Source organism: Myodes glareolus, chromosome 2 (assembly GCF_982192425.1).
Source record: "Myodes glareolus chromosome 2, mMyoGla1.1, whole genome shotgun sequence".
NCBI lineage: Eukaryota > Metazoa > Chordata > Mammalia > Rodentia > Cricetidae > Myodes > Myodes glareolus.
In genome coordinates, this window is record NC_142027.1 from 91,860,067 (window position 1) to 91,887,940 (window position 27,874).

General features: G+C 37.9%; 1 protein-coding gene across 1 annotated transcript in view; it reads left to right on the top strand.

Moving 5' to 3' along the window:
* Window positions 1-21,657, top strand: part of LOC148123064 (vomeronasal type-2 receptor 26-like) — a 68,964-nt gene extending 47,307 nt beyond the window's left edge. Inside the window, exon 6 of the mRNA XM_087898005.1 lies at window positions 20,744-21,657. Within this exon, the coding sequence (XP_087754131.1) occupies window positions 20,744-21,657 (914 nt within the window). The remainder of the gene's footprint in view (window positions 1-20,743) is intronic.
* The last annotated feature ends 6,217 nt before the right edge of the window (window positions 21,658-27,874 follow it).

A 27,874-nucleotide genomic window follows, 5' to 3' on the forward strand; every position in this document is an offset into this window, starting at 1 on the left:
TGAGTAGATGTGGAGAGAGTGGACAATCTTGTCTTTTTCCTGATTTCAGTGGTTTATTGCTTTGAGTTTCTCTCCATTTAGTTTGAGGTTAGCTGTAGGCTTGATGTATATTGGCTTTATTATGTTTAGGTATGTTCCTTCTATCTATGCTCTCTCCAAGACCTTTATCATGAAGGGATGTTGTATTTTGTCAAAAGTTTTTTCAGCATCTAATGAGATGATTATGTGGGTTTTTCTGTTTGTTTATATGGTGGATTATGTTGACAGATTTTCATATGCTGAACCATCCCTAAATCTCTTGGGTGAATCAGACAGAATCATGGTGGATGATTCTGATTTACTTAGTATTTTTGTATCACTCTTCATGAGTGAGATTTGCCTGTAATTCTCTTTCTTAGTAATGTCTTTAAGTGGTTTGGATATCAGGGTAATTGTAGCCTCTTAAAAAGAGTCTGGCAATATGCCTTCTGATTCTATTGTGTGGAACAATTTGAAGAGCATTGATATTATTTCTTTGAAAATCTTGTAGAATTCTGAGCTTAAAACATCTGGTCCTGGGCTTTTTTTTTTAATTGGGAGACTTTTGATTATTGTTTCTATATATTTAGCAGTTATAGGTCTATTTAATTTTCTTATCTGGTCTTGATTTAATTTTGGTAAGTGATATCCATCCAGGACGTTCCCCATTTCCTTTAAGTTTTCAATTTTGTGGAGTAAAGGTTTTCAAAATATGACCTAATGATTCTCTGGATTTCTTCCATGTCTGTTTTTATGTCCCCATTTTCATTTCTGATTTCTCTCTGCCTTTTGGTTAGTTTGTCTATTTTGTTGATTTTCTCAAAGAACCAACTCTTTGCTGCTTTGATTCTCTGTATTGTTTTCTTTGTTTCTGTTTTGTTGATTTCTGCTTTCAATATGATTATTTACAGCCACCTAGTTTTTTCTGGATTAGTTTGCTTCTTTTTGGTCTAGAATTTTCAAATATTCTGTTAATTCACTAGTGTTTAATTTTTCCAACTCCTTTATGTAGGCATTTAGTGATAAGAAGTTTCCTCTTAACACTGTTTTCATTGTCTCCCATAAATTTGGATATGTTGTGTGTTCATTTTTATTGAATTTTAGGAAGTCTTTAATTTCTTCCTTTATTTCTTCCTTGACCCATTGATGCTTCTGGTGATCATTGTTTAATTTCCACATTTTGTGGCCGTTCTGGAATTAGTGCTACTGTTGAAGTCTAGTTTTAAGCCATGGTGATCTGATAAGATGCATGGGGTTATTCCAATTTTTTGTATGTTTTGAGGTTTGTTTTTTACACAGTGTGTTGTCTGTTTTCGAAAAGATTTCATGAGGTGCTAAGAAGAAGGTATAATCTTTTATGTTTGGATAGAATGTACTACAGATGTCTTTTAAGTCCATTTGAGTCATAACATCTGTTAGTTCCCTTATTTCTCTGTTAATTTTTTATGTGACTGACCTGTCCAGTAGTGAGAGTGGGATGTTGAAGTCTCCTTCTATTAGTGTGTGGGGATTAATGTGTGATTTAAGTTTTAGAAGTGTTTCTTTTACATATGAGGGTGCCCTTGTATTCAGGGCATAGATGTTCAGTATTGAGATTTCCTCCTGATGTATTTTTTCCTGTGACTAATATGAAATGTCCTTCTTTGTCTCTTTTGATTGATTTTAGATTGAAGTCTCTTTTGTTAGACATTATGATAGCTACACCAGCTTGTTTTTAAGTCCATTTGATTGGAAAAAATTTATCCAACCCTTTTTTAAATTTTATTTATTTAATATGTATTCAGAAAAACATTTTCTGTTTGTTCATACAGAAATAAAGTATTCTTCCTAATCATTTTTCTTTAATAATTAGCCTCATGCTTCACATTAAAAAAAACTTTAGTACATAAAGATGGACACCATAATGAAAGACAATAAAGCGTTTCTCACATTTTTTTACATTATGTGTTTATCAACACAGGTTATTTAGGTTACTCACTTATTTCAAAGAATTTTCTCATTGTGATAAGAATATTCAAAATCCTTTATTTGCATTAATAAATTTTGTTGTTTGACAATTTAATAAATACAAAAAAAATCTTTTCCTCTCCTGGCTACCTTATTTTCTTCCTGCCTCTGCTATTGCCAACCCTTTACTTTGAGTTGATGTCTCTCTTTCAGGTTGTGTATGTTTCTTGTATGCAGCAACAGGATTGGTACTGTTTTCATATCCAATCTGTTAGCCTGTGTCTTTTTATAGGTGAGTTGAATCCATTTATATTAAGGGATATTAACTACCAGTGATTACTATCTCCTGTTAATTTAGTTTTCATTGTTGATTATGTTAATCTGTGGGTTTCCCTTGTTTGGGTTTTGGTCCTGTGAGATCATCAATTGTCTGTGTTTTTATTGATGCAGCCAACTTCCTTGGATGAGAGTTTTCCTTCTATTACTTTGTATAGGGCTGGGTTTGTGGCTAGGTATTGGTTATATCAAGTTTTGTCATTGAAGATATTGTTTTATCTTTCAACAGTGATTGAAAGTTTTGCTTGGTATAGTAATCTGAGCTGGCATCTATGATCTCCTGATGTCTGCATAAAGTCAGGATCTTCTGGCTTTCATTGTCTCCATTGAGTAGTCAGGTGTAATTCTATTAGGTCTGCCTTTATATTTTCCTTACCTTTTTCCTTTGCAGCTCATGATAGTCTTTACTCTGTATGTTTAGTGACTGGATTATTATTTGGTGAGGGGACTTTTTATCCAGTCTATTTAGTATTCTGTATGCTTTTTGTATCTTCAGAGCCATATCTTTCTTTAGGTTGGGAAAGTTTTCTTCTATGATTTTGTTAAATATATTTTCTGTGCTTTTTTTTTCCCTTATTTATTTATTTGAAGAATTTCCACTTCATCCCCTCCTCCCAATACCCTTCCGCTCCCCCCATTCCCTCTCCTCCTCCCTCACCATTCCCAAGAGCAGTCAGGATTTCTTGCCCTGTGGGAAATCCAAGTTCCTCCCCCCTCCCTCCAGGTCCAGGAAGGTGAACATCCAAACAAGCCAGGATCCCAAAAAGCCAGTCCATGCAGACACAACAAGGCCCAGTGCCATTGTCAATGGCTTCTCACTCAGCCCCCATGTCAGCCACATTCACAGAATCCGGTTTGATCACATGCTCGTTCAGTCCCAGTCCAGCTGGCCTTGGTGAGCTCTCATTCGATCAGTCCCCTTGTATCAGTGGGTGAATGCACCCTTCACGGTCCTGACTTCGTTTTTCATGTTCTCCTTCCTCCTGCTCTTCAAGTGATCCTTGGGGGCTCAGTCCAGTGCTCCAATGTGGGTCTCCATCTCTATCTACATCCATCCTCGGATGAAGGCTCCCTCTGGTTCTGCTTTCCTTGCTCACGATCTCCCTCTCACTGCTTCTCAATTGGACCTAGGGAGTCAAGTACAGTGTTCCAATATGTTTCTCTGTCTCTATCTCTATCCTTCACCATATGAAGGTCTGTGGTGACATGCAAAATATTCATCAGTATGATTATGGGCCAAGGCCAGTTCAGGCAGCCTCTCCTCTGCTGCCCAGAAAACAGTATGGGGACCTCTCCTTGGGCCTGGGAACCCCTCCAGAAGCAAGTCTCTTGCAAATCCGAAAATGGCTCCCTTAGTTGAGATATAAACTTCCCTGCTCCCATAACTATCCTTCCTCCCTCCCCTCATCCCATTCCCCCAAGCCATCCCCAATCTTTCCCCTCTCCCCGATGAATAAACATCTCCCCTTACTTCCACCTCCCCACCCCCTGGGCACCCAAGTTTGCCTGGCAATCTTGTCTACTTAAAATATCCAGGAAAATAATTATATGATTTTCTTCAGGTTCACATTCTTATTTAGCTTCTCTAGGATCATGAATTACAGACTCAAAGACCTTTAACTATGACTAAAATCCACTTATGAATGAGTACATACCATATTCCTCTTTTTGGGTCTGGGTTACTTCACTCAGTAAAGTGTTTTCTATTTCCATCCATTTGCATGCAAAATTCAAGATGTCATTGTTTTTTACCGCTGAGTAAAACTCTAATGTGTTTATGTTCGACTCCTTTTTTAACCATTCTTCTATTGAGGGGCACCTAGGTTGTTTCCAGGTTCTGGCTATTACAAATAGTGCAGCTATGAACATAGTTGAACAAATACTTTTGTAGTATGATAGGGCATCTCTTGGGTATATTCCCAAGAGTGTAATTGCTGGGTCCTGAGGGAGGTTGACTCCCAGTTTCCTGAGAAACCACCACACTGAATTCAATAGTGGCTGCACAAGTTTGTATTCCACCAACAATGGATGAGTGTTTCCCACACTCCACATCCTCTCAAGCATAGGCTATCATTTGTGTTTTTGTGTTTAGCTATTCTGGCAGGTGTAAGATGGTATCTCAAAGTTGTTTTGATTTCCATTTCCCTGATCACTAAGGAGGTTGAGCATGACCTTCAGTGACTTTTGGCCATTCGAAGTTCATCTGTTGTGAATTCTCGGTTCAGTTCTTTACCCCATTTTTTAATTGGGTTAATTACAGTTTTAGTGTCTAGTTTCTTGAGTTCTTTGTATATTTTGGAGATCAGACCTTTGTCTGATGAGGGGTTGGTGAAGATCTTCTCCCAGTTCGAAGGTAGACTTTTTGTCTTACTGACAGTGTCCTTTGCTTTACAGAAGCTTCTCAGTTTCAGTAGGTCCCATTTATTCATTGATTCTCTTATTGTCTGTGCTACTGGGGTTCTACTTAGGAAGTGGTCTTCTGTTCCTATATCTTGTAGACTACTTCCCACTTTCTCTTCTATCAGGTTCAAAGTGGACAGATTAATGTTGATGTCTTTAATCCATGTGGACTTGAGTTTTGTGCATGGTGATAGATATGGATCTACTTTCATTCTTCTACTGGTTGATATCCAGCTATGCCAGCACCATTTGTTAAAGATGCAATCCTTCTTCCATTGTTTACCTGTTGGTACACAGGTCTTTCCCCCTTTTGTTTGTAGACATTTACAGGGTCTTTTGACCTCTGGCTCCCTGGCTCTTCTGCACTTGCACCAGCCTGAGGGTTTAGCTTAGAAAGAACTTGGCCCTCTTTTATTATGGTAATTCCACCTGTAAACAAGGTTCCAGCTGCAGGCCCTATATGCCTGCCAAGCCTGCTTCCTGCAGCTGCTTCTGGCCTTAGGTGCTGGGCACCTGTCATCCTCTTCCACTGCTCCTGATGGGAGGGGGCTTTGCCCTTTTGCCCCCTTGCCCACTAATATATATACCCGACTTGAGTTTAATAAAGTGGCCATGTACTCTTTGGTGAATGAGCAGGTCTCTTGCTGTCTTTGTGCTACAATCCTTAGGATATTAATCCATTCTCGTGGACTTGGTTCGGAAGAGTGCTTGCCTGCTCCGAGGTCTGGGTATTCACAGAAAAGTGCGGTGGCCAAAATATACCTTTACCTCTCTTGTCAAAAATCAGGTGTTCATAGGTTTGTGGGTTAATATTCGGGTCTTCTATTCGATTCCATACATCCACTTCTCTGTTGTTATGCCGATACCAAGCTGTTTTCAATACTGTCGCTCAGTAATAGAGTTTGAAGTCAGGGATGGTAATGCCTCCAAAAGTTCCTTTATTGTATAAGATTGTTTTGGCTATCCTGGGTTTTTTGTTTTGTCATATAAACTTGATTATTTTTCTCTCAAGGTCTGTGAAGAAGTTTGATGGGATTTTGATGGGGATTGCATTGAATCTATAGATTCCTTTTGGTAGAATTGCCATTTTTACTATGTTGATTCTCCCAATCCAAGAGCAGGGGAGGTCTTTCCATTTTCTGGTATCCTCCACAATTTCTTTCTTCAAAGACTTAAAGTTCTTGTCAAATAGTTCTTTCACTTCCTTGTTTTACTCCCTCAGTGGTCACTCCCTTGAACGTGCTCCTGTGAAATTTGCTGCCTCAGGCCTGCTTGGGGGGATTTTGCTGGCTCAGACCTGTTTCCCTAGATATCCCTCCTTGGGCCCACTTCCACAGAGGTCCCTGGTTTGGGACCATTTCTGCAAAGGTCTCTGGCTCAGGACTACTTCCTGTTTATCTGGTCTTTATTTCATTTTTGTATGTTCCTTTCTTTTAGGTATTCCAATTTTGTGGAGTATAGGTTTTCTGAAGTATGAATTAAAGAGTCTCTGGATTTTTTCAGCATCTGTGTTATATCCCCCTTTACATTTCTGATTTTGTTAATTTGAATATGTTCTCTCTCCATTTTGACAATTTTGGATAAGGGTTTGTCTATCTTGTTCATTTTCTCAAAGAACCAACTCTTTGTTTCAATGATTTTATGTGTTGTTCTCCTTGTTTCTATATTACTGATTTCAGCATTCAGTTTGGTTATTTTCCTGTGGTCCACTACCCATGGATGAGTTTAGTTCTTTTTGTTCTAGAGCTTTAATGTGTGTTGCTAAGTTACTTGTGTGAGATGTCTCCAAATTCTTTAAGTATGTACTTAGTGCTATGAACTTTCCTCTTAGCACTGCTTTCATTGTGTCCCATAAGTTTGGGTATTTTGTGAATTCATTTTTTATATATTTTATTTTTTTACTTATTTATTTATTTATTAAAAAATTTCACCTCCTCCCTGCCCCCCTTTTCACTCCCCCTCCACACCTCCTTCTCCCTATCTAGTCCTCAGTCAGGGTTCCTTGTCCCGTGGGAAGTCCAAGGTCCTCTTCCCTCTATACAGGTCTATAAAGGTGAGCATCCAAACAAACCAGGCTTCCACAAAGTCAGTCCATGCAGTAGAATCAAAACCCAGTGCCATTGTCCTTGACTTCTCAGTCAGCCTCATTACCAGCCAAATTCACGGTGTCCAGTTTGATCACATGTCCCATCACTCCCAGTCCAGCTGGCCTTGGTGAGTTCCCATTAGATCAGTCCCACCGTCTCAGTGGGTGGATGCACCACTCATGGCCCTGACTTCCATGCTCATGTTTCCCTCCTTCTACTCCCCATTTGGACCTTGGGAGCTGAGTCCAGGACTCCAATGTGGGTCTCTGTCTCTATCTCCATCCATCGCAAGATGAAGGTTCAATTGTGATATGTGGATTCATTTTCATTGAATTCTAGGAAGTCTTTGATATCCTTATTTATTTATCCTTGAGCAGTGGTGGTTCAGTTGAGAGGTGCTTCATTTCCATGAGTTTGTGGGCTTTCTGTAGTTTGTGTTGTTATTGAACTCTGACTTTAACTCATGATAATCTGATAACAAAGTGTTATTCCAATTTTTTGTATCTTCTGAGTTTTTCCTGATACCTGAGCATGTGTTAAGTTTTAGAGAAGGTTCCATGTTGTGCTGAGAAGAAGGTATGTTCTTTTGTGTTTGGGTGAAATGTTTGCTAGATGTCTGTTAAATCCATTTGAGTCATGACATCTGTTAATTTTCTTATTTCCCTGTTAAACTTCTGTCTCTCAGACCTGTCCATTGGTAGGAGTGGGTTGTTGAAATCGCCCACTATTAGTGCGGGATGGGTTGATGTGCGATTTAAGCTTTAGCAGTGTTTCTTTTACAAAAATGTGGGTGCCCTTGTATTGGGGGCATAGGTAGTCAGAACTGAGACTTCTTCTTGATGGGTTTTTCCTGTGATGAATATGAAACATCCTTCTCCATCTCTTTTGATTAATTTTAGTTGGTAGTCTATTTTGTTAGAAATTAAGGTAAATACACGGGCTTGCTTTTTAGGATCATTGGATTGAAAAATCTTTTTTTTTCAAACCTATACTCTGAGATAATGTCTCTCTTTGTAGTTGAGGTATGTTTTTTTGCCTGTGATGGAAGGATATATCCTCTTTCCTTACACATTCTGTAAGCCTGTCTCTTTTACTGGTGAATAGATAACATTGATACTAGATGATGTGATAGACCAGGGATTATTAATTTTTCTTTCTTTTGGTTTTGGTGGTGGTGATACTAATGTTTATGTTTCCCTTCTTTGGGTTTAGCTGTTGTGAGATTATCTGTTGCCTGTATTTTCATGGATATTGCTAAGTTTCTTGAGTCAGAGTTTCCTTCTAGTACTTTCTTTTGTGCTGGATAGAGAGATGTCTCAGCAGTTAAGAGCACTGCCTGTTCTTTCAAAGGTCCTAAGTTCAATTCCTAGCAACCACATGGTAGCTCACAGCCATTTGTAATGAAATCTGGTTCCCTCTTGAGAAAGAGACCTGGTCAGTAATCATCATCAACTAAGACCATGTAACCCAATATGGACAGCTTCGGCAGAACTGCATATGTGAGATACCCATGCATGTCTCAGCATTGCTAGGGCTTAAATTTCATTTTTTATTCATTGCTTAAATCAAGTTTTATCATGAACTATCTTGTTTTCTGTGTCTATGGTGATTGAAATTTTTGCTGGGTATAGTAGTCTGGGCTGGCATCCATGTTCTTTTAGTATTTGTAAAATATCTCCGAAGGGCTTTCTACCTTTCAGAGACTCAATTGAGGACTCAGGTATAATTCTGATAGGTCTGCTTTTATACATTTCTTAGCCTTTTTCCTTTGCACCTCTTAGAAATCTTTCTTTATTCTATATGTTTAGTTTTAATTTTTATGTGGCAAGTGTACTTTTTTTTGGTCTGCCTATTTGGTGTTCTGTAACCGTCTTCTACCTTAATAGGCATGTCCTTCTTTAAGTTAGAAATGTTTTCTTCTAGTATTTTGTTTGAATATGTTTTCTGTGCCTTTGAGTTAGGATTCTTCTTCTATCCCTATTATTCTTAAGTTTGGTCTTTCAGGTGTACCAGATTTCCTGGATATTTTCTGTTAGGAATTCATTGCATTTAACATTTTCTTTGACTGATGAATCTATTTCTCTCATTATATCCTCAACACCTGATATTTTCTCTTCCATTTCTTCTGTTCTGTTACTGATACTTGAATCTATCATTCCTGCTCTCTTTCCTACATTTTCCATTTCCAGAATTACACTGCTTTGTGTTTTTTGTTTTCTTTATTGCCTCTATATCAGTTTTCTATCTTCAAACCATTTCGTTCACTTGCTTGTTTTTTTATGGGTTTCTTTAAGAAATTGACTGATTTCCTCCTATTTTTCTCTTTTCCTTTACTTCTTTAAGGAAATTTTTTGTATTTTTTTTAAGAACTTCTATCATCTTCATTAAAGTAATTTTATTTTTGTTTTCTTGTATTTGACTGCATTTGAATATTCAGATGTTGTTTTAGGGTCACTGAGTTTTCGTGGTGGTGTAATATTGCTTTTTGGCTATTGAATGCATTCTTACACTGGTGTTTATTCATCTTTTCTTCCAATCTATATGGCTTGTGCCTGGGTCTGTTCTTCCATCTGTTGTGATTTATACTTCTGCCTGATTTTCCAAATAGTGTTATTTGAGCCTATGCCTACATAGTCTTCTGGGGTTGTTGAAGAGGACTGACCATGGGGAGGATGTTTAGGTTCATGGGGTTGGGCAGCAGAGTGAGTCTTGGTGGACAGCATCCAGTGTCTGTTGGGGGTTTGGGTGCAGCCTGGAGGCAGGTCTCTCACCTTGTCTGCAGGTTGTTAGGGACTGTACTAGAGCAGGGGATTTCCACCAGAGGTGTGGCAGGGTCAGCTTCTCTTGCTGGTGCTGGAATCTGAAGAGGCACAGAATATACCCTGGGTTTTAGATAGGGACTAGACTTTGGAGCAGTCCAGTTAAGAGGTCAGTCAATCACCTGCTTTTCTATCTGGTGTGGTTTGTGCCTGTGCCCATGTAATCTGCTGGGGTTGCAGAAGAGGGCTGACAATGGGTAGGATGCTCAGGTGAACGAGGTTAGGCAGTAGGGTGGGTCTTGGTGGAATACCATCCAGTATGTGGGGTGATTTGCATGCAGCCTGGAGGCAGGTTTCTCAACTGCCTACAAGCTGTTTGAAACTGCAAGATAGCAGGAGAATTCCTCTGGTGGTCGGGGCATGATCCAGCTGTCTTGGTGGTGCTGGGATAGAAGGAAAAGGGGTACAGTATGTGTCCTGGGGTACAGTATGGTCCAGTTGACAGGTCAGTCACTCACATGATTTTCCAGTTTGTGTGGATGGGTTGAGCCTATGCCTATGTAATCTGCTGGGACTACAGGGAAAGTCTGGCCATGGGGAGACTGTTCAGGTGCATGGGGTTGGGTTGTGGAGTGGGTGATAGTGAAGCACTGTCCAGTGGGTTTGTGCACAGAATAGAGGGAGGTCCCTCACATGACTGCAGGCTGGTGAACACCTTATCCAAAGAACTTTAGATCTTAGATCCCTCAGTTGGTTATTTTTATTCTCCTGGGTAGACAAAAATGAAACACTGGCCAGACATTAATTTGGGGGAGTTTTCCATTTATCAGGTTGAATTGTCATGACATTTGATGAACTATCACATCTCCTAATCCAAAGGACTTTCCTGTTCAAATTAATCTTTATCAACTTTGGTGGTAACCATAGCTTTTCTTCTCTTGTGGAAACAAAACTAAAACCTCTTTCCCAACATAACACATATCCTGGTTTCATTATGATGTCAACACATCTTGAAAATATACTGTCTAATTCAGTTCAGTGATGTTTTTATTATCCAATGTCTCTCTGCAGTTGTTGTTCTCATTTCACTAGCATTTTACAAATTTAAAGGCAATAAAGCATTGTTTAATCTGTCTCTAGGAGTCACTATTACCCCTTTCTGTTTATTAAAGCATTTCTTTTAAAGCATAATTAGATCTTTTAATAATTGTTTGTCCTGCAGGATTATTTGGTATTCCTATTACATGCATTATGCTGTAATATGCATGAAAATGTTACATTTTTCTACTGACATATACTGGAACAGTTCCGGTCTTAATTTGTTCAGGTTGTCCCATGGTGGTCATAACTTTTAACAGACGAGTAATTGTAAAATCAGTCTTTTCAGATCTCAAAGAAGTTGCCCACTGAAATCCTGAATATGTATTGATGGTATGACGTATATATCTTAATTTTCCAAACGTTACAAAAGGAAACACATACATTTGTCAAATTTTATTTCTTTGAGTACCCTATGGATTAATTCCTTCAAGTAATGGAGTTTGATCATACAAATAATAAGTAAGACATTTCCTTATAATTTTCTTAGTTTGTTTCCAAGTGATTAAAAAATTCTTTTTCAAACCCTTCCTATTAACATGGTGTTTTCTTATAATATTCTGGGGCTTCTAACACATTTTCTACTAATAGCTGATCAATTTCATCATTACCTTGTGATACAGGGTCTAATAGACCTGTATGGAATTGGTATGTGTTGTATATAAGGGATGGTTAACATTTCTGACTATTTCCTGTATTGAATAAATAACGAAGTTAATTTTGATTCATTAGGATAAAGTTTAATTGTTTTAACATGGAAAGCAACTCTTTCTGCATATTGACAATCAATAACTATATTAAGAGATCCTGGAAAATCTAATAATACCAAAAGAATAGCATATAATCTGACTTTGAACAGAACTAGAAGGGCTTTGAGCAATTTTAATTAAATTTTCTTTCTTATAACCCGCTTTTCCTGATTTATTTGCATCAGTATAGAATGTAGGGACTATAGATATTGGTGTTCCTTGCACAGTATGAGGAAGGACATAATTAGTTCCTTTTTAAATTGAAATCCTTTGCTTTTGGGATATTGGTTTTTAATTTCTACCATAAAGTTACTGCAAGTTCTTTGTCAATGTTCATTTTCTGCTCATAAAGAGGAAATTTCAGCATTGGTGAAAGGTAATACAATTTCTGTTGGGTCCATTCCTGTTAATTGACAAAGTGTCAATTTTCCTTTTATAATCAATTTAGAAAATTTTCGACATAAATCTTTAATATTTGTTCTGTTTGTTTGGCAAAAAATCCATTCCAAAACATTATCTTCTCTGTGCATAAAAATTTCAGTAGGAGAATGACAGAAAGTCGACTAACTAGGATAAAATCAAGTTCTGAATCTAAGTGATCCACATGTGTATCCTGTAAATTTTTCTCTACAAGAGTCAGTTCTCTTTCAAATTCAGCTGATAATTTTTTGGACTATTTACGTATCTGTCACCTTGTAAGGTTGGAAATAATTTATTTAATTTAAGTATAATTTTAGCAAATAATTCAGTTCCATTTCCAACTTCTTCAACTTGTCCCCATCATTAAAAGCTACTGTATGGCAATGAGTCAAGGTACATTAATCATATATAGACTGTCCTTGCACATCAGCATAATCACCTTCTCCAAGAAATTGATCTTTGGAAATATCATTATCTCTAACACTATTCTATTGTTCAGTGGTCCTAGCCTCATCTTTCTACCAGGTCCTCCACTGTAATTGAGGACCCGGTTCCAATACTACTGTATTCAAGTCTCATGTCTTATGGGATAATTCTGTTACTAGCCAACCATGAATTTTATATCTACCTCATAAAAGGTGAATGCATAGCATATGGGACTATCACTTTCTTAAACCTTCCCAAATCTGACACTCCACAGGACACCAGTGAACTCTTCCATAGCCTTGGAGATACCTTTCATTTGATGGTTGTTCCTGTATGATGACTGGATAAATTAAGATTGTTTTTTGTATAACCTTGGGCCTCTCCTCTTTAATTTCATAATGTAATGCTTAGATTGGTTCGTCTCCAAATTCCTCTGTCTGTGTTTAAATATTTTTATTATCTGTATTAGTAAGCTTTTCCAGGGCTAGTAACTTATCTGTCAAACTATTATTATTTCATTTAGTAATTATTTTTAAGGCTTGCATATATTCAGTAGTAACCTACGTTTGTATCTTGTAAGTCTTGTATCATATAAATCGTAACATTTTCTAAAGTTTCTATTTTATCAGTCACCTCTTCATTTTCTTCATCAGTAAACATTACTAAAGTTTGTATTTTATCAATCTACTCCTACATGATCAGTTAAAACTTTATTGTCTTCTTTATTAATTAATTGTAAGTCTTGCATATTATGAGTAGTAGCCTCATCGAAGGCTTCTATATCATGAATGGTAAGTTTTTACAAGGTATGTATCTAATCAATCAACTTCTCATATTTGGCAAAGTTATCAAATCATGTTTTGAGAAGAAAATATGAATTGTCAAACTGATGATAGCTATGAGCAAAAGTATATCAATCTCAGCTATTATGTTTTTTTTCTCATTTCTGGTATTATTTGCGTCCTGTCCATAGTAGCAGTAAATGAGGTTCTAATTCCCTGTAATGTGATAGTTCTTATTTTTAACATGGGAAAGATTTTCCCCTATTCTTTCTTCCTCTTTTTAGTTAGTTAGTTTGTTTAATAGCCTAGTTTACTGTGTATAAGTTCCTAAATATCTTACCAGTTCTTTTGTCAAACCTCAGTGGATTGGGTTATGCACAGATATTCACATGTAGGGACAATGTTTAAACAAGTGGAGCTGGTGCTTGTAAGATGTGATTTTATGTAGGTATTCAGATGTTGTTTGACCAGCAGGTGGAGCAGGCAAGGCGCTAAAACAACATGGAGAGATCCAGGTGCAGAAGTGACACTCTTACTCAGCACTCTAGAAAGGGATTTCACTACAGCTAGCACCCATGGCGACCCTGTTGGGGATGTTCAGAAAAACAGCTGACCTAGCCTCCACCCTGCTGCCTGTAAGTTCCAGGCAGAACAGAGGGAGTGGTGCAGCTATGTTAGACATGCCTTGCCTTTCCTACCTACCACCAGTGAATTGGTAACAGCAGTTGCAAAGTTCCAAGGTCTCAAGGCAAGCGATCTCAAGGTGAGCCGAGCTGTCTGAATCGGTAGCCCAAAGAGTGCTTTGGAAAACCACAAATGTAGAAAAGCATCTCAGAAGGGGGAATTGGGAAAAATGATGTGTGCACTGGGGCAACTCTGGGCAGGTGGCAGTTGGCATGACAGAACCATGTACCATCAAGTGGTCTAACCATGCCCAACAATGAGAATCAGATATAAGAGATTTCTTTTACCAATTATGAAAAATAAAACCCACACATAAATATTTGAACCCCCCCCCAAAAAAAAGCTGTGGTGAATCACAAGCAACTACTAAAAGTGACCACCACTGGTTTTCTGGCTCAAAAAGCCCCACCCCAACCTTTGGGCCATGCCTCTTTTCTCTAACTCTCTCACTTTTTCCTCCTGAGTCCTCCAAGTGATCATTTTCATTGTATCCCATAAGTTGTATATGATGTGCATTAATTTTCATTGAATTCTAGCAGATCTTTAACTACTTCCTTTGTTTTTTCTTTGACGTAATGATCATTCAGTAGACTTGTTCAGTTTTCATGAGTTTGTAGAGTTTCTGTTGTATTTGAAATTCAACATTAATCCACAGTAGTCTAATAAAACATGGGATTATTTACATTTTTTGTATCTGGAGAGAGTTTCTTTCTGACTGAGGATATATTTTTAAATAATTTATTCATTTTCATTGTATGTGCATTAGTGTTTTGCTTGCATGTATGTCTGTTTGAGGCTGTAGGATTCCCTGCAACTGGAGTTACAGACAATTATGAGCTGCTAGGTGGGTAATGGGCATTGATTCCAGGACTTCTGGAAGAACAACCCCTGCTCTTAAGCTCTGAACAGTCTCTCCAGCCCCCAAGAATCTATTTAGAAGAAGGTTCCATGAAGTGCTTAGAAGAAGATATAATCTTTGGTGTTTGGGTAAAAAAATTCTGTAAAGAGCACAGCCCTCCACTCAGCTTCTGCAGCAGGGTCTTCGTTGTCCCACGGAATGCTTCCCAGCCCCCACTGTTGCCCTTTTATTTCCTGTGTCCTTGAAATGCCAGCTGTCAATATTTCAATGCTGAGGAGTTCTATCCAGAGAAGTGAATGGGTGCTAGCCGGGAAGGACTGTTCCAGAAGAGAACATAAGCCCCCCCCCCTCAGCTTCTGCAGCAGGGTCTTTGGTGTTCCACGGGACTCCTCCCTGCACCCACTGTTGCCCTTTTGTCTCCTGTATCCTTGGAACACCAGCTGCCCCTGCTTCAGTGCTGAGGAGTTCTATCCAGAGAGTGCTGAGGAGTTATATCCAGAGAGGGTTGCCCTTCTGTCTCCTGTGTCCTTGGAGTACCGATTATCCCTGCTTCAGTACTGAGGAGTTCCATCCAGAGAGGAGGAGATGGGCAGGCGCCAATGCAAGAATTCTTCCAACAACCTGAAAGGCAACATGACATCACCAGAATCCAGGGATCAGGAAACTAGAAGAATTGAACACCCTACTCCAGAAGAAATAGAAGAAATCGACTCTAAGTGGAACTTTATGAAAATAATAGAGGAACTTAAACAGGAGGTGAAAAATCTACCGTAAAGAAATGGAAGAGAAGTATAAAAAAAGATTAAAGAAATGAGTAAAAAAATGGAAGAAAAGTATAACAAAAAGTTTGAAGAAATGTGTAAATCCGTAAATGAAACCATGGGAAACCAAGAAAAAACAATCAAACAGGTAATGGAAACAGTTCAAGATCTGAAAACTGAAATGGAGGCAATAAAGAAAACACAAACCGAGGGCTGGCTGGATATGGAAAATCTAGGTAAACAAACAGAGTCTTCAAAAACAAGCATAACCAACAAAATACAAGAGATAGAAGAATGAACCTCAGACTCTGAAGACACCATAGAGAAAATAAACGCTCTGACCAAAGAAAACAGCAAATCCAACAAATTCTCATCACAAAACATTCAGGAAATCTGGGACACAATAAAAAAACCAAATCTAAGTATTATAGAGGTAGAAGAAGGTGAAGAATTGCAGATCAAAGGCCCAGAAAATATATTCAACAAAATTATAGAAAAAAACATCCGCAACCTAAAGAACAATATCCCTATGAAAGTTCAAGAAGCATACAGAACACCGAATAGATTGGATCAAAAAAAGCATCCCCTCGCCATATAATAATCAAAACACAAAGCATTCAGAGTAAAGAAAGACTATTAGGAGCTGCAAAGAAAAAAAAATGTTAAGTAACTTATAAAGGTAAACCTATCAGACTTACACCAGACTTCTCTATGGAAAGCATGAAAGCCAGAAGGTCCTGGATAGAGGTACTGTAGAAACTAAGAGACCATGGATGCAAGCCCAGACTACTATACCCAGTCAAGCTATCGTTCACTATCAACGGAGAAAACAAAATATTCCAGGATAAAAACAAATTTAAACAATATGTAGATACAAATCCAGCCTTACAGAAAGTATTATAAGGAAAATCACAACCTAAGGAATCCAACATTGCCAATACTGCCTACAATAACTCAGACATCTAGTGATCCTTCACAAGCACATCTCAAAGAAGGGAAAGACACATTCGACTACCCCCCACCAAAAAAGGAAAATATCCACAGTCAACAACCACTGGTCATTAATATCTCTTAATATCAATGGACTCAATTCACCAATAAAAAGGCCCAGACTAAGAGATTGGATTCGAAAACAGGATCCAACATTCTGCTATTTACAAGAAACACACCTCAACCACAAAGACAGACACCTACTCAGAGTAAAGGGTTGGGAAAAGGTTTTCCAAGCAAATAGACCTAACAAACAAGCGGGTATGGCCATTCTAATATCTAACAAAATTTACTTCAAACTAAAATCAATCAGAAGAGGTGGACATTTCATACTTATAACAGGAACAAATCATCACGAAAAAGTCTCAATCCTGAATATATAATCCCCAAATATAAAGGCACCCTCTTATGTAAAAGAAACTCTTCTAGAACTCAAGGCAGTCATCAAACCACACACACACTAGGAGAAGGAGACTTCAACACACCTCTCTCACCAATGGACAGGTCAATCAGACAGAAACCTAACAGAGAAATAAGAGGATTATTGGAGGTATTAAATGAAATGGACTTAACAGATGTCTATAGAACATTCCACCCAAATAGGAAAGAATATACCTTCTTCTCTGCAGCTCATGGAACCTTCTCAAAATTGACCACATACTGGGTAAAAAACAAACTTGCACAAATACAAAAAAAAATGAGTAACGACCTCTGTCTTGTCAGATCACCATGAATTAAAGTTAGAATTCAACAACAATGCAACCCCCAGGAAGATGCAACCTCATGGAAGCTGGACAGTCAACTACTGAATCACCCCTGGGTCAAGGAAGAAATTAAGAAAGAAATTAAAGTCTTCCTTGAATTCAACGAAAATGAATACACAACATATCCAAACTTATGGGACACTATGAAAGCAGTGCTAAGATGAAAGTTCATAGCACTAAGTGCCCAATTAAAAAAAAAGGAGAAAGCACACATTGAAGACTTAAGAGCACACCTGAAAGCTCTAGAAAAAAAAAGAAGCAGACTCACAACGGAGGCGTAGAAGACTGGAAAAAATGAGGCTGAGGGCTGAAATCAACAAAATAGAAACACAGAAAACAATCCAAAGAATCAATGATACAAACCCCTATCCAAACTAATCAAATGGCAGAGAGAGAACAAGCAAATTAATAAGATCAGAAATGAAAGGGGAGACATAACCACAGACACAGAGGAAATTCAGAGAATCACTAGATCTTACAACAAAAGCCTGTATTCCGCAAAATTGGAAAATGTAAAAGAAATGGACATTTTTTAGATAAGTACCATATACCAAAGTTGAATCAAGAACAGGTGAACAATATAAATAGACCTGTCAGTCACGAAGAATTAAAAGCTGGTATCAAAAATCTCCCTACCAAAAAAAGCCCAGGACACATGGGTTCAATGCAGAATTCTACCAGAAATTACAGGAAGAGCTAATACTTATACTCCTTAATGTATTTCACAATAGAGAAACAGACGAGTCATGGCCAAACTCCTTTTATGAAGCTAAAGTTTTTCTGATACCAAAACCACACAAAGACACAACCAAGAAAGAGAATTACAGGCCAAACTCACTCATGAATATCGAAGCAAAAATTCTCAATAAAATACTGGCAAACCGAATCCAAGAACATACTAGAATAATTATCCATTATGATCAAGTAGGCTTCATTCCAGAGATGCAGGGCTGGTTCAACATACGCAAATCTATCAATGTAATCCATCATATAAATAAAACGAAGGAAAAAATCCATATGATCATTTCATTGGATGCTGAAAAATCATTTGACAAAATTCAACACCCCTTCATGATAAAGGTGTTGGAGCGACTGGGGATGCAAGGATCATACCTAACTATAATAAAAGCTATTTACATAAAGCCGACAGCTAACATCAAATTGAATGGAGAGAAACTCAAAGCCTTTCCACTAAAATCAGGAACACGACAAGGCTGTCCACTATCCTCATACCTCTTCAATATAGTGCTTGAAGCTCTAGCAATAGCAATAAGACAACATAAGGGGATCAAGTGGATTCGAATTGGAAAGGATGAAGTTAAACTTTTGTTATTTGCTGACGATATGATAGTGTACATAAGCGACCCCAAAATCTCTACCAAAGAACTCCTACAATTGATCAACAACTTTGGTACTGGGGCAGGATACAAGATCAATTCCAAAAAATTGGTTGCTCTCCTATACACAAAGGATAAAGAAGCAGAGAGGGAAATCAGAGAAACATCACCTTTCATGATAGCCTCAAATAGCATAAAATATCTTGGGGTAACACTAAGCAAGGAAGTAAAAGACCTATTTGACAAGAACTTTAAGTCTTTGAAGAAAGAAATTGAGGAGGATACCAGAAAATGGAAAGACCTCCCCTGCTCTTGGATTGGGAGAATCAACATAGTAAAAATGGCAATTCTACCAAAAGCAATCTAGATATTCAATGTAATCACCACCAAAATTCTTCACAAATTTTGAGAGAACAATAATTAAGTTTATATTGCAAAACAAAAAACCCAGCATAGGCAAAACAATTCTATACAATAAAGGAACTTCTGGAGGCATTACCATCTCTGACTTCAAACTCTATTACAGAGCTACAGTATTGAAAACAGCTTGGTATTGGCATAACAACAGAGAAGTAGACCTATGGAATCGAATAGAAGACCCGGATATTAACCCACAAACCTATGAACACCTGATTTTCGACAAGGGAGCTAAAGATATGCAATGGAAGAAGGAAAGCATCTGTTAAAACATTTGTTAAAAATGGTGCTGGCATAACTGGATGTTAACTTGCAGTAGAATGAAAGTAGATCGATATTATATTCTTGTTCATGGTGGTAGTGGTAGTGTGTGTTTGTGTGTATGTCTGTGTGTGTGTGTGTCTGTGTCTGTGTGTGTGTGTATGTGTGTTCCTTCTTTGTGTTTTGCTAGTGTGAGAATATCTATTGCCCGTGTTTTTAAGGGGGAAGTTAATTTCCCTTGAGTTAGAGTTTTTCTTCTAGTATTTTCTGTAGGCCTCGATTTGTGGGTAGATATTTAAATTTAACATTGTAGTGGAATATATTGTCTTCTCTTCTCCAACTATGGTGATTAAAATTTTTCTGTGTTTATTAGTCTAGGCTGGCATCTGTAATCTCTTAGAGTCTGCAAAGCATATTTCCAGGCCCTTCTAACTTTTAAAGTCTCTTTAGAAAAGTTGGGTAGAATTCATATAGGTCTGCATTTATATGTTACTTGGCCTTTTTCCCTTCTGGCTTTTAATAGTATTTTTTTGTTCTGTTCATTTACCATTTTCATTATTATGTGATACGTGATTTTCTCTTCTAATCGAATCTATTTATTTGGTGTTCTGTATGCTTCTTGTACCTTTATAGTTATATCCTTCTTCAAGTTAGGGAAATTTCCTTCTATAATTTTGCTGATATTTTTCACCTTCTATTACTATTATTTTTAGATTGTGGTTTTTTATGGTGTTCCAGATTTCTCGGTGTTTTATGTTAAGAATTTGTTGTATTTGACATTTCCTTTGACCAAGGAATCTATTTCTTCTATTGTCTCTTCAATGCTTGAGAGTCTCTCTCCCATCTTTTGCATTCTGTTGATGATTCTTGCATCTGTAGTTCCTGTTCATGCACCCATTTTCCATTTTCTTAATTCCTTCACTTTGTGTTTTGCTTATTTCTTCTATTTCAATTTTCAACTGTTTCTTTTACATATCTATTCTTGGATTTTTTACGAAGTAGTTGATTTGCTATAATTTTTTGGTTAATTTTTTCTTGATTTCTTAAGGGAGCTTTTCATTTTCTCTTTAAGGATATCTATCATCCTCAATAAAGCTGCTTGAAGTTCATTTTACTGTGCTTTGTCTGTGTTTGAATACTAATGTTTGTTGTCATAAAGTATACGGGCTGTGGTGGTGTCTTAATGCCCTGACTGGCATTGATTTTTACATTGACATTTAGGAATCTGGGTTTGGGATGATTAGCTTCAGTTACTAATTTCTGAGTTTGTCTTTCTGGGGTGGGTATTTTATTTTTTAGTTTCTATTTTCTCTTTAGTTTTCTAGTCTTTGTGCCCTAGGTTTCTTGTGGCTGGTGTGACCTCTGGTCTAGTTTGGTGTCTCTCTCCAAGTTTCAAATTGGCCTTCTGGCAGTTGGTTTCTACTGGGTGCAGCAGGGGAGGGAGAGGGAAAAGAGAGGAGGGAAGGAGGTAGAATTTTTAATTAATTAATTAATCAATTAATTAAAGACATAGTGTCCTTCTTGGCACTATAGTAAAGCAGAATGTGCCAGGTTACAAACAACAACAGTGGAAGGCATTCTTTGTAGCATGAATGTGAAATGAGTAAATAAATGAAGAAGCTCACATTTTGGTCCTTTCCTTCCATAGATCAGCAGGAGTGTATCCCTTGCCCAATTCAAGAGTACCCAAACCCTGAGAGGAACAGCTGCCTGCCCAAGTCAGTGATATTCCTGTCCTTGGAGGATTCTCTGGGCATGGCTCTGGCCTGCATAGCTCTGTGCTTGTCTGTCATCACAGCTGTAGTTTTGGGAATCTTTCTCAAGCACCAAGACTCACCCATCGTGAAGGCCAATAATCGGACTCTCAGCTTCATCCTGCTCATCTCCCTCCTCCTCTGCTTCCTGTGCCCATTTCTCTTCATTGGCCAGCCAAACACAACCTCATGCATATTGCAACAAATTACATTTGCTCTGGTGTTCACTCTGGCTCTTTCCACTGTCTTGACCAAAACTATAACGGTAATTCTGGCCTTTAGAATCATGGCACCAGGAAGAACACTGAAAAGGTTCTTTCTCTCAGGTGTCTATAACTCTGTCATCCCCATCTGTGTCCTGATCCAGATTATTCTCCTTGGATTCTGGATGGGAACTTCGCCTCCCTATATTGAAGAAGATGCACACTCTGAACATGGTCACATCATCATTTTGTGCAACAAGGGCTCAGTCACTGCTTTCTATTCTGTGTTGGCATACTTGGGGATCCTGGCCCTAGTGAGCTTCACTGTGGCTTTTCTGGCTAGGAATCTGCCTGACACCTTCAATGAAGCCAAGTTCCTGACATTCAGCATGCTGGTGTTCTGCAGTGTCTGGGTCACCTTTCTCCCTGTACACCACAGCACCAAGGACAGGACCATGGTAGCTGTGGAGGTCTTTTCCATCTTGGCGTCCACTGCAGGGCTGCTAGGATGCATCTTTTTTCCAAAGTGCTACATAATACTCCTAAGACCTGAAAAGAATTCTTTGAAATGTTTTAAGAACAAAACACAATCTAGGAAAAACTGAAATTTTGATGAATTAACTAATTCTCATAAAATCTTAGTATAGTCAAATGAAAATATTACCAACTTTTCAGTGTGTTTGTCTGAAATATTGTTTAAACAAAAATGAAAGAGTCCCTTGCTGTTTCTCACATGTAATCTATTTCAGAATAGATGCTACTACTGAAAATGTATTTTAGTAAGTCATGCATTTCACTTATTAACTTGTAGCCATTATAAATATTCGATATACATTATATGATAATAACCTAGATAAATAACACATTAACTAAATGATTTTTTCTCTCAATCTTTTAGTTTTGAAATACAGCAGGGCTTTGTGTGATAACTGAGTTCTTCTTTTGGGGACAGGCAAAGAACTATCTGGGCTAGGGTCTTGCCAACAGGTCTAGTCACCCCATAAATCAGTGTGGAGAATTTTCAAAATGCTAAAAATACACCTACCATAAGAAACAACTATACCATTAATTGACCTATGAACTAAGGAGTCAACATCCCACTCCAGAGCCACTTGCTCAGTCATTCTCATTGCTGTTCTATTCACAGTAGGTAGGAATTGGAAATATGTAGATATCCTTTAACTGATAAACTGATAATGAAAATTCTGTACACATAAATGGATGAAAGTAGAAAAAAAGTATTTGAAATTAGGTAACCCAGACCCAGAATGTCAAATGTCACATGCTCTCTCTTCTCTGAGCTATCTAGCTCCAAAACTTCAGATGTGAATATTCACCCCAGACTAACAGTAGAAACCAGGAAATAGGGTTGGGAAGCAATGGAGAGTTAAATAGCAGAGTACAAATGATCTGATTGGGTAGATGGTACTCTAAATATGAGGGGGATAAATAAATACAAAAGAAGATGCTGGTTGTAATAACAGTAAATATGCATGAAAGAGTCATGAGCAATTATAGTATGAACTACATATCTAAAACTACCTATAATATACAAAAGTTTATGCATAAATATACAAGTGTGGTTAAATGGAATACCTACAAGCCTTGCTTTAACAAGCCAGAGTATAGTAAAATTAAATATTTACCATTACACCTACAGGTAAATACAATTGGCCACTCACCAAAGAAACTTTCTTTGCTAAAATTCATGACATAAAACCACAACCAATCGAAAGGCAGGATTCTGGACTCTAGTCACCTCTGACACATCTACCAAACAATTCTGACATCTATGGCTCACAGACATGCACAACATGGAGCTAAAGGATTTTAAAAGGTAGAAGATAAGAATTTACTCTGAAACTGTGTCTCCTAATAACGTCAGAAGCAACACCAATAAGTGCAACCAATATGACCGCATGAACATGAACTGAACAATGGAAATGATAATACAGATGCTGAGCTGGACTAGGAAGAGATCATTAGGTTTCAACCTTACTCAAGATCTACATGGCATGAATAAAGGCTGAGAGTGGAAGAAATAATCTTCCCCAGGGAGGAGTACAGTTATCAGTTAGTTATCCAACACCAAATGATCAGCTCTAAAAACATAGAAACAATAACATTATAAGACTGAGCAACTTATATGTAGGAGTATATGCTTCTGTTCAGAAAGTAGCAGGCCTCCCATGGCTGTCAACAAAGCATGGTATATCCAATTGAGGTCAGACTGAGTTCCTCCCCAGGTATTAAGTCTGGGCAAGGCAACCCAGTATGAGGAATAAGTTCCTGGAAGCTAACCAAAGTGTTAGGGACAGACCCAGATTCCACCGCTAGGAGACAAAGAAGTAGATCTAGCTACACAACTGTTACACATATGTAGAGACAGGGATTCTTGGATCCCTTGGAAGGGGAAATAAAAGAGATCTCCTGGGTAAACTGGGGGCCAGTAGGGATGGGAACATAAGCAATAGGACCTCATGGCTTTTTTCTTTACTGTTATTTCATGCTTTATACATAAATGTATTCTGAAATATAACCTGTTTAGTTTGTAAAATGCTACTTATATATATATGTTTTCAGGACTGAGCATCATATTTCTTTTTAAAACAAGATTAAATACTCAAAGTAGTTATACATAAATTATAGTTAAATAAAGAAATAAAAGGTGACGAATATTAATCAATTTTTTAAAAAATTGAAGGAAATACCACAAAACAACAAAATAATGGGAATTTATAACCATCTTTCAGTAATAGCTCACTAGTAATAGACTCAATTCTACAACAAAGTGACAAAGATTATTTGATAATGAATTCAATTAGAATTATTGCTGCCATCAAGAAACTCACTTCAATACATCAATGATAGACACAAACTTGTAGAAGGCCGCAACCACACTCTCCACCATAGATGGCGCTGCACCGCCAGGTGAGCTAGAAAGCTCACACGTGTTGGTATCTTTCCACTTCTGTGTCCCCGCCTACTCCGGAGGCATCACCTGGGACTGGGAGCAGCGGACCAATCCAAGAGTGACACGTCCGAAGCAGGGTCTGTTTCATATATAAGGGATGGCTTCCTTCATATCTGGGTCTCCGCCATGTCGGCTGATGCTCGCTCTCCCAAGGGGCATTAAAGCTATTTCTGCAGTAGGATCCTGTGTCCCGCGTGGTTCTTGCAGGCGAGACGGTAGCGCGGGGCACAAACTTAGATTGGTTCTTTGAAAAGGGTAAGGATCTTGACAAACTTTAGACTAATAAACCCAAAGAAACAGAATACGACCTAATTTGATAGAATAAGAGTCAAAAATAGAGGCACTGAGCTGGCCAGATTTACATCAACATGACACAAGCTAGAGCCATCAGAGAAGAGAAAATCTCATTTGAGAAAATGCCTCCATAAAATCAAGCTGCAGGTAAGGTATGTTTAGAGACCATTTTTTAATTGGATTATTTGGTATTTTGAAGGCAAATTTCTTGAATTCTTTACATATTTTGGAGTTCAACTCTCTGTCAGATGTGGAGTTGGTGAAGATATTTTCCCATTCAGTAGGCTCCCATTTTGTCTTATTTACTACACCTTTTGCCTTACAGAAGCTTCTCAGTTTCAGGAGGTTCCATTTATTAGTTGTTGCTTTCAGTGTCTGTGCTACTGGGGTTATATTTAGGAAGTGCTCTCCTGTGCCAATGTATTCAAGGCTACTTTCCACTTTTTCTTCTATCAGGTTCAGTGTAATTGGATTTATTTTGTGGTCTTTGATCGTCTTGGTCTTGAGTATTGTGCATGCTGTTAGATATAGATCTAATTGAATTCTTCTACATGTCACTATCCATTTATGCTAGCACCATTTGTTGAAGATGCTATCTTTATTCACTGTACATTTTTGGCTCCTTTTCAAAAATCAAGTGTTCATAAGTATGTGGATTAGTGTTGCTGTCATAATTTGATTTCAATGATCCACATGTCTGTTTTTATGCCAATACCAAGGTGTTTTTATTACTATAGTTCTATAGCAGAGCTTGACATCATGGATGTTGAGGCCTCTGGAGGTTCCCAAATTGTTCAGGAGTGTCAGGACTGCCCTAGGTTTTTTGATTTTTCCCTATGAAATTGAGTTTGTTTCTTTCACGTTCTTTGAAGAATTGTCATGAGATTTTGATGGTGATTGCATTGAATCTATAGATCGTTTTTTATGAATTGGCCATTTTTATGTTGATCAAACCTATACTAAAACATGGGAGATTAATTTTTTCTGATATCTTCTCAATTTTTTTTTGTCTGAGAACAAAAGTTCATATCATTCAAGTTTGCTTACGGATTAGCCCAAGATATTTTATATTATTTGTGGCTATTGTAAAGGTTCATGTTTTCTGATTTCTTTTCCAACCAATTTATCATTTGTATAAAGAAAGGCAACTGGATTTTTTAGTTAATCGTGCATCCCCTTCCCCATTACTGAAGATGATTATCAGCTGTTGGTGTTACCTGGTAGAATTTTTGGGGTCTCTTATACATATTGTCTTGTCATCTTCAAATAGTGAAAGTGACTTCTTTCTTTCCAATTTGTATCCCCTTAATATCCTTTTGCTGTCTTTACTACTCTACCTAGAACTTCTAGTACTATATTGAATAGATATGGAAAAAAGTAGACTTCCTTATCTTGTTCCTGATTTTAGTGGAATCGCTCTGAGTTTCTCTCCATTTACTTTGTCGACTTGCTGTGTAATGTCTTTATATGTTTAGTTATGTTCATGGTGTCCCTGATAACTCTAAGATCTTTATCATGAAGAATTGTTGGACTTTGTCAAAGGTTTTTTCAACACCTAGTGAGATGACCATGCTATTTTTTTCATTCAGTTTGTTTAAATGCTGGGTCACATTGACAGATTTTTGTATGTTGAAACATCACTGCATCTCTGAAATGAGGCTGACTTGACCATGGTTGATGATTTTTTTTGATGTGTTCTTGAATTCAGTTTGCTAGTATTTTACTGAGTATTTTTACATCAATGTTCATGAGGAAGATTGGTCTGTAATTCTCTTTCTTCATTGCATTTTTGTATGGTTTGCATATCAGCGTGACTGTAGCCTCATAAAAACAGTTTGACAGTGCTCCTTCTGTTACTATTATATGGAAATATTTGAGGAGTATTGGTATGAGGTCTTCATTAAAATTCTGGTAGAATTCCATGTTGCAAGCATCTGGCCTCAGACTTGTTTTTTTGGGAGATTTTAATCTCCTTGGGAGTTTTAAGTCTTTTTAAGGTGTTTATCTGGTTTCTTTCAGACTTTCCAATTTTGTTGAGTACAGGTTTTTGAAGTATGACCTAATGAGTCTGTAGATTTCCTCAGTGTCTGTTGTTATGCCCCCCTTTTCATTTTATTTTTTCAGGCTAAAAGAACTTTATTACTTGTTTTAATGAGGGATATAAAGTCAGTTTTCTTCTAACAACTGGTCTGCTCTGAACTTCTGGAGAACAGGAAGACAAGAACTTGGGAAATAAAGATTCTGCTGGTTGCTCTTGGATTTTCACTGGTTTTTTTTGTCAGAGATGGCAAAACATAACCCCCATCCACATGTGCTTCCTAAGATGCAGGAAGAAATTCCCTCCAGGGAACCCAGTGGTAGCTAGATGAGCTGAGCATGTCAAGGAGAAAACACCAAAGTGTGCTGAGTACTGCTTCTATGGCATCTGCATATGCATTTTGCAATGTTACAGATGATTCTTGTTATAACAGTTATACTAGTGTAGTTGTTCTTCATGTTCATTTTCTTATTCCACGCCAGTTGCTTTTGAAAATATGGATGGCTGTATGATAACATGAGTCTTCCTGATCTGATAGAGTGGGCAGACATTAAAGCTGTAAAGCATGATATGAGAAAAATACCTGACTGATGAATGAATTGGGGAAATTTGGGGAAAATGCAGAAATTGGTTTTCTTTACCTGATTATAAAATTTGGCAAAAGACAAAAAAAATTTGGCAAAAGAATAAAACTGATACAGAAAAGAACTTGGGTATAATGAATAAAGTTTATGAAGAATGTAGGGCTTTAGTGAAGATAGCCTATGGCTTTAAAAATGAAATCTGGAGCCCCAACTCCCTTGGCTTTTCTAGACAGCCAGCAGGGAATTTCCTGTGTATAGGTGCCCCCCCACATATCCAGAGGTCATCCAAACTACTAGCTATATCCCGCCTCCAGCCCTGCATATTTGTCTGCGTTTTCAGTGGACCTCCGAAATACATCTTGCTCCAATACTGAGGGGAACTAAGAGGTGAGTGAACAGCCACATGGTGGGACATCCCACTCTCTAGGACCTTCCCAGTAGGACAAAATCCAGGGCCCCTTCTTTAACTCTCTTGGCTTTTCTAGCCAGCCAACAGGAAGGTTTCTATGACGAGGGGCACCCTCAACTCATCCAGAAGCCATCCAAACTACTAGCTACTCCCCGCACCCAAACCTGCCAATTTGCCTGCAATCTCAGTGGAATTCTGAAACACAGCTTGCTACAATACTGAGAAAACATCAGAGGTGAGTGAACAGCCACACAGATGGATTCCCTATTCTCTAAGACCTCCCCAGTAGGACAATACCCAGGAGATCTTCTCCAACACCCTCGGTTTTCTAGGCAGCCAGCATGGAGTTTCCTACATCTAGGATCCCGCAAAACACAAACCCATCCTCTGGAACCCTCAAGCTACTAAACACACACCAACTAAGAGCTGAGAGCTTTCTAAAATACTGAGGTTACCAAGAACATGTTACAACCCTGAGGGGATTAAGATCGAGCGCCAAGAGAGCAAACCAGAAGTGAAGACC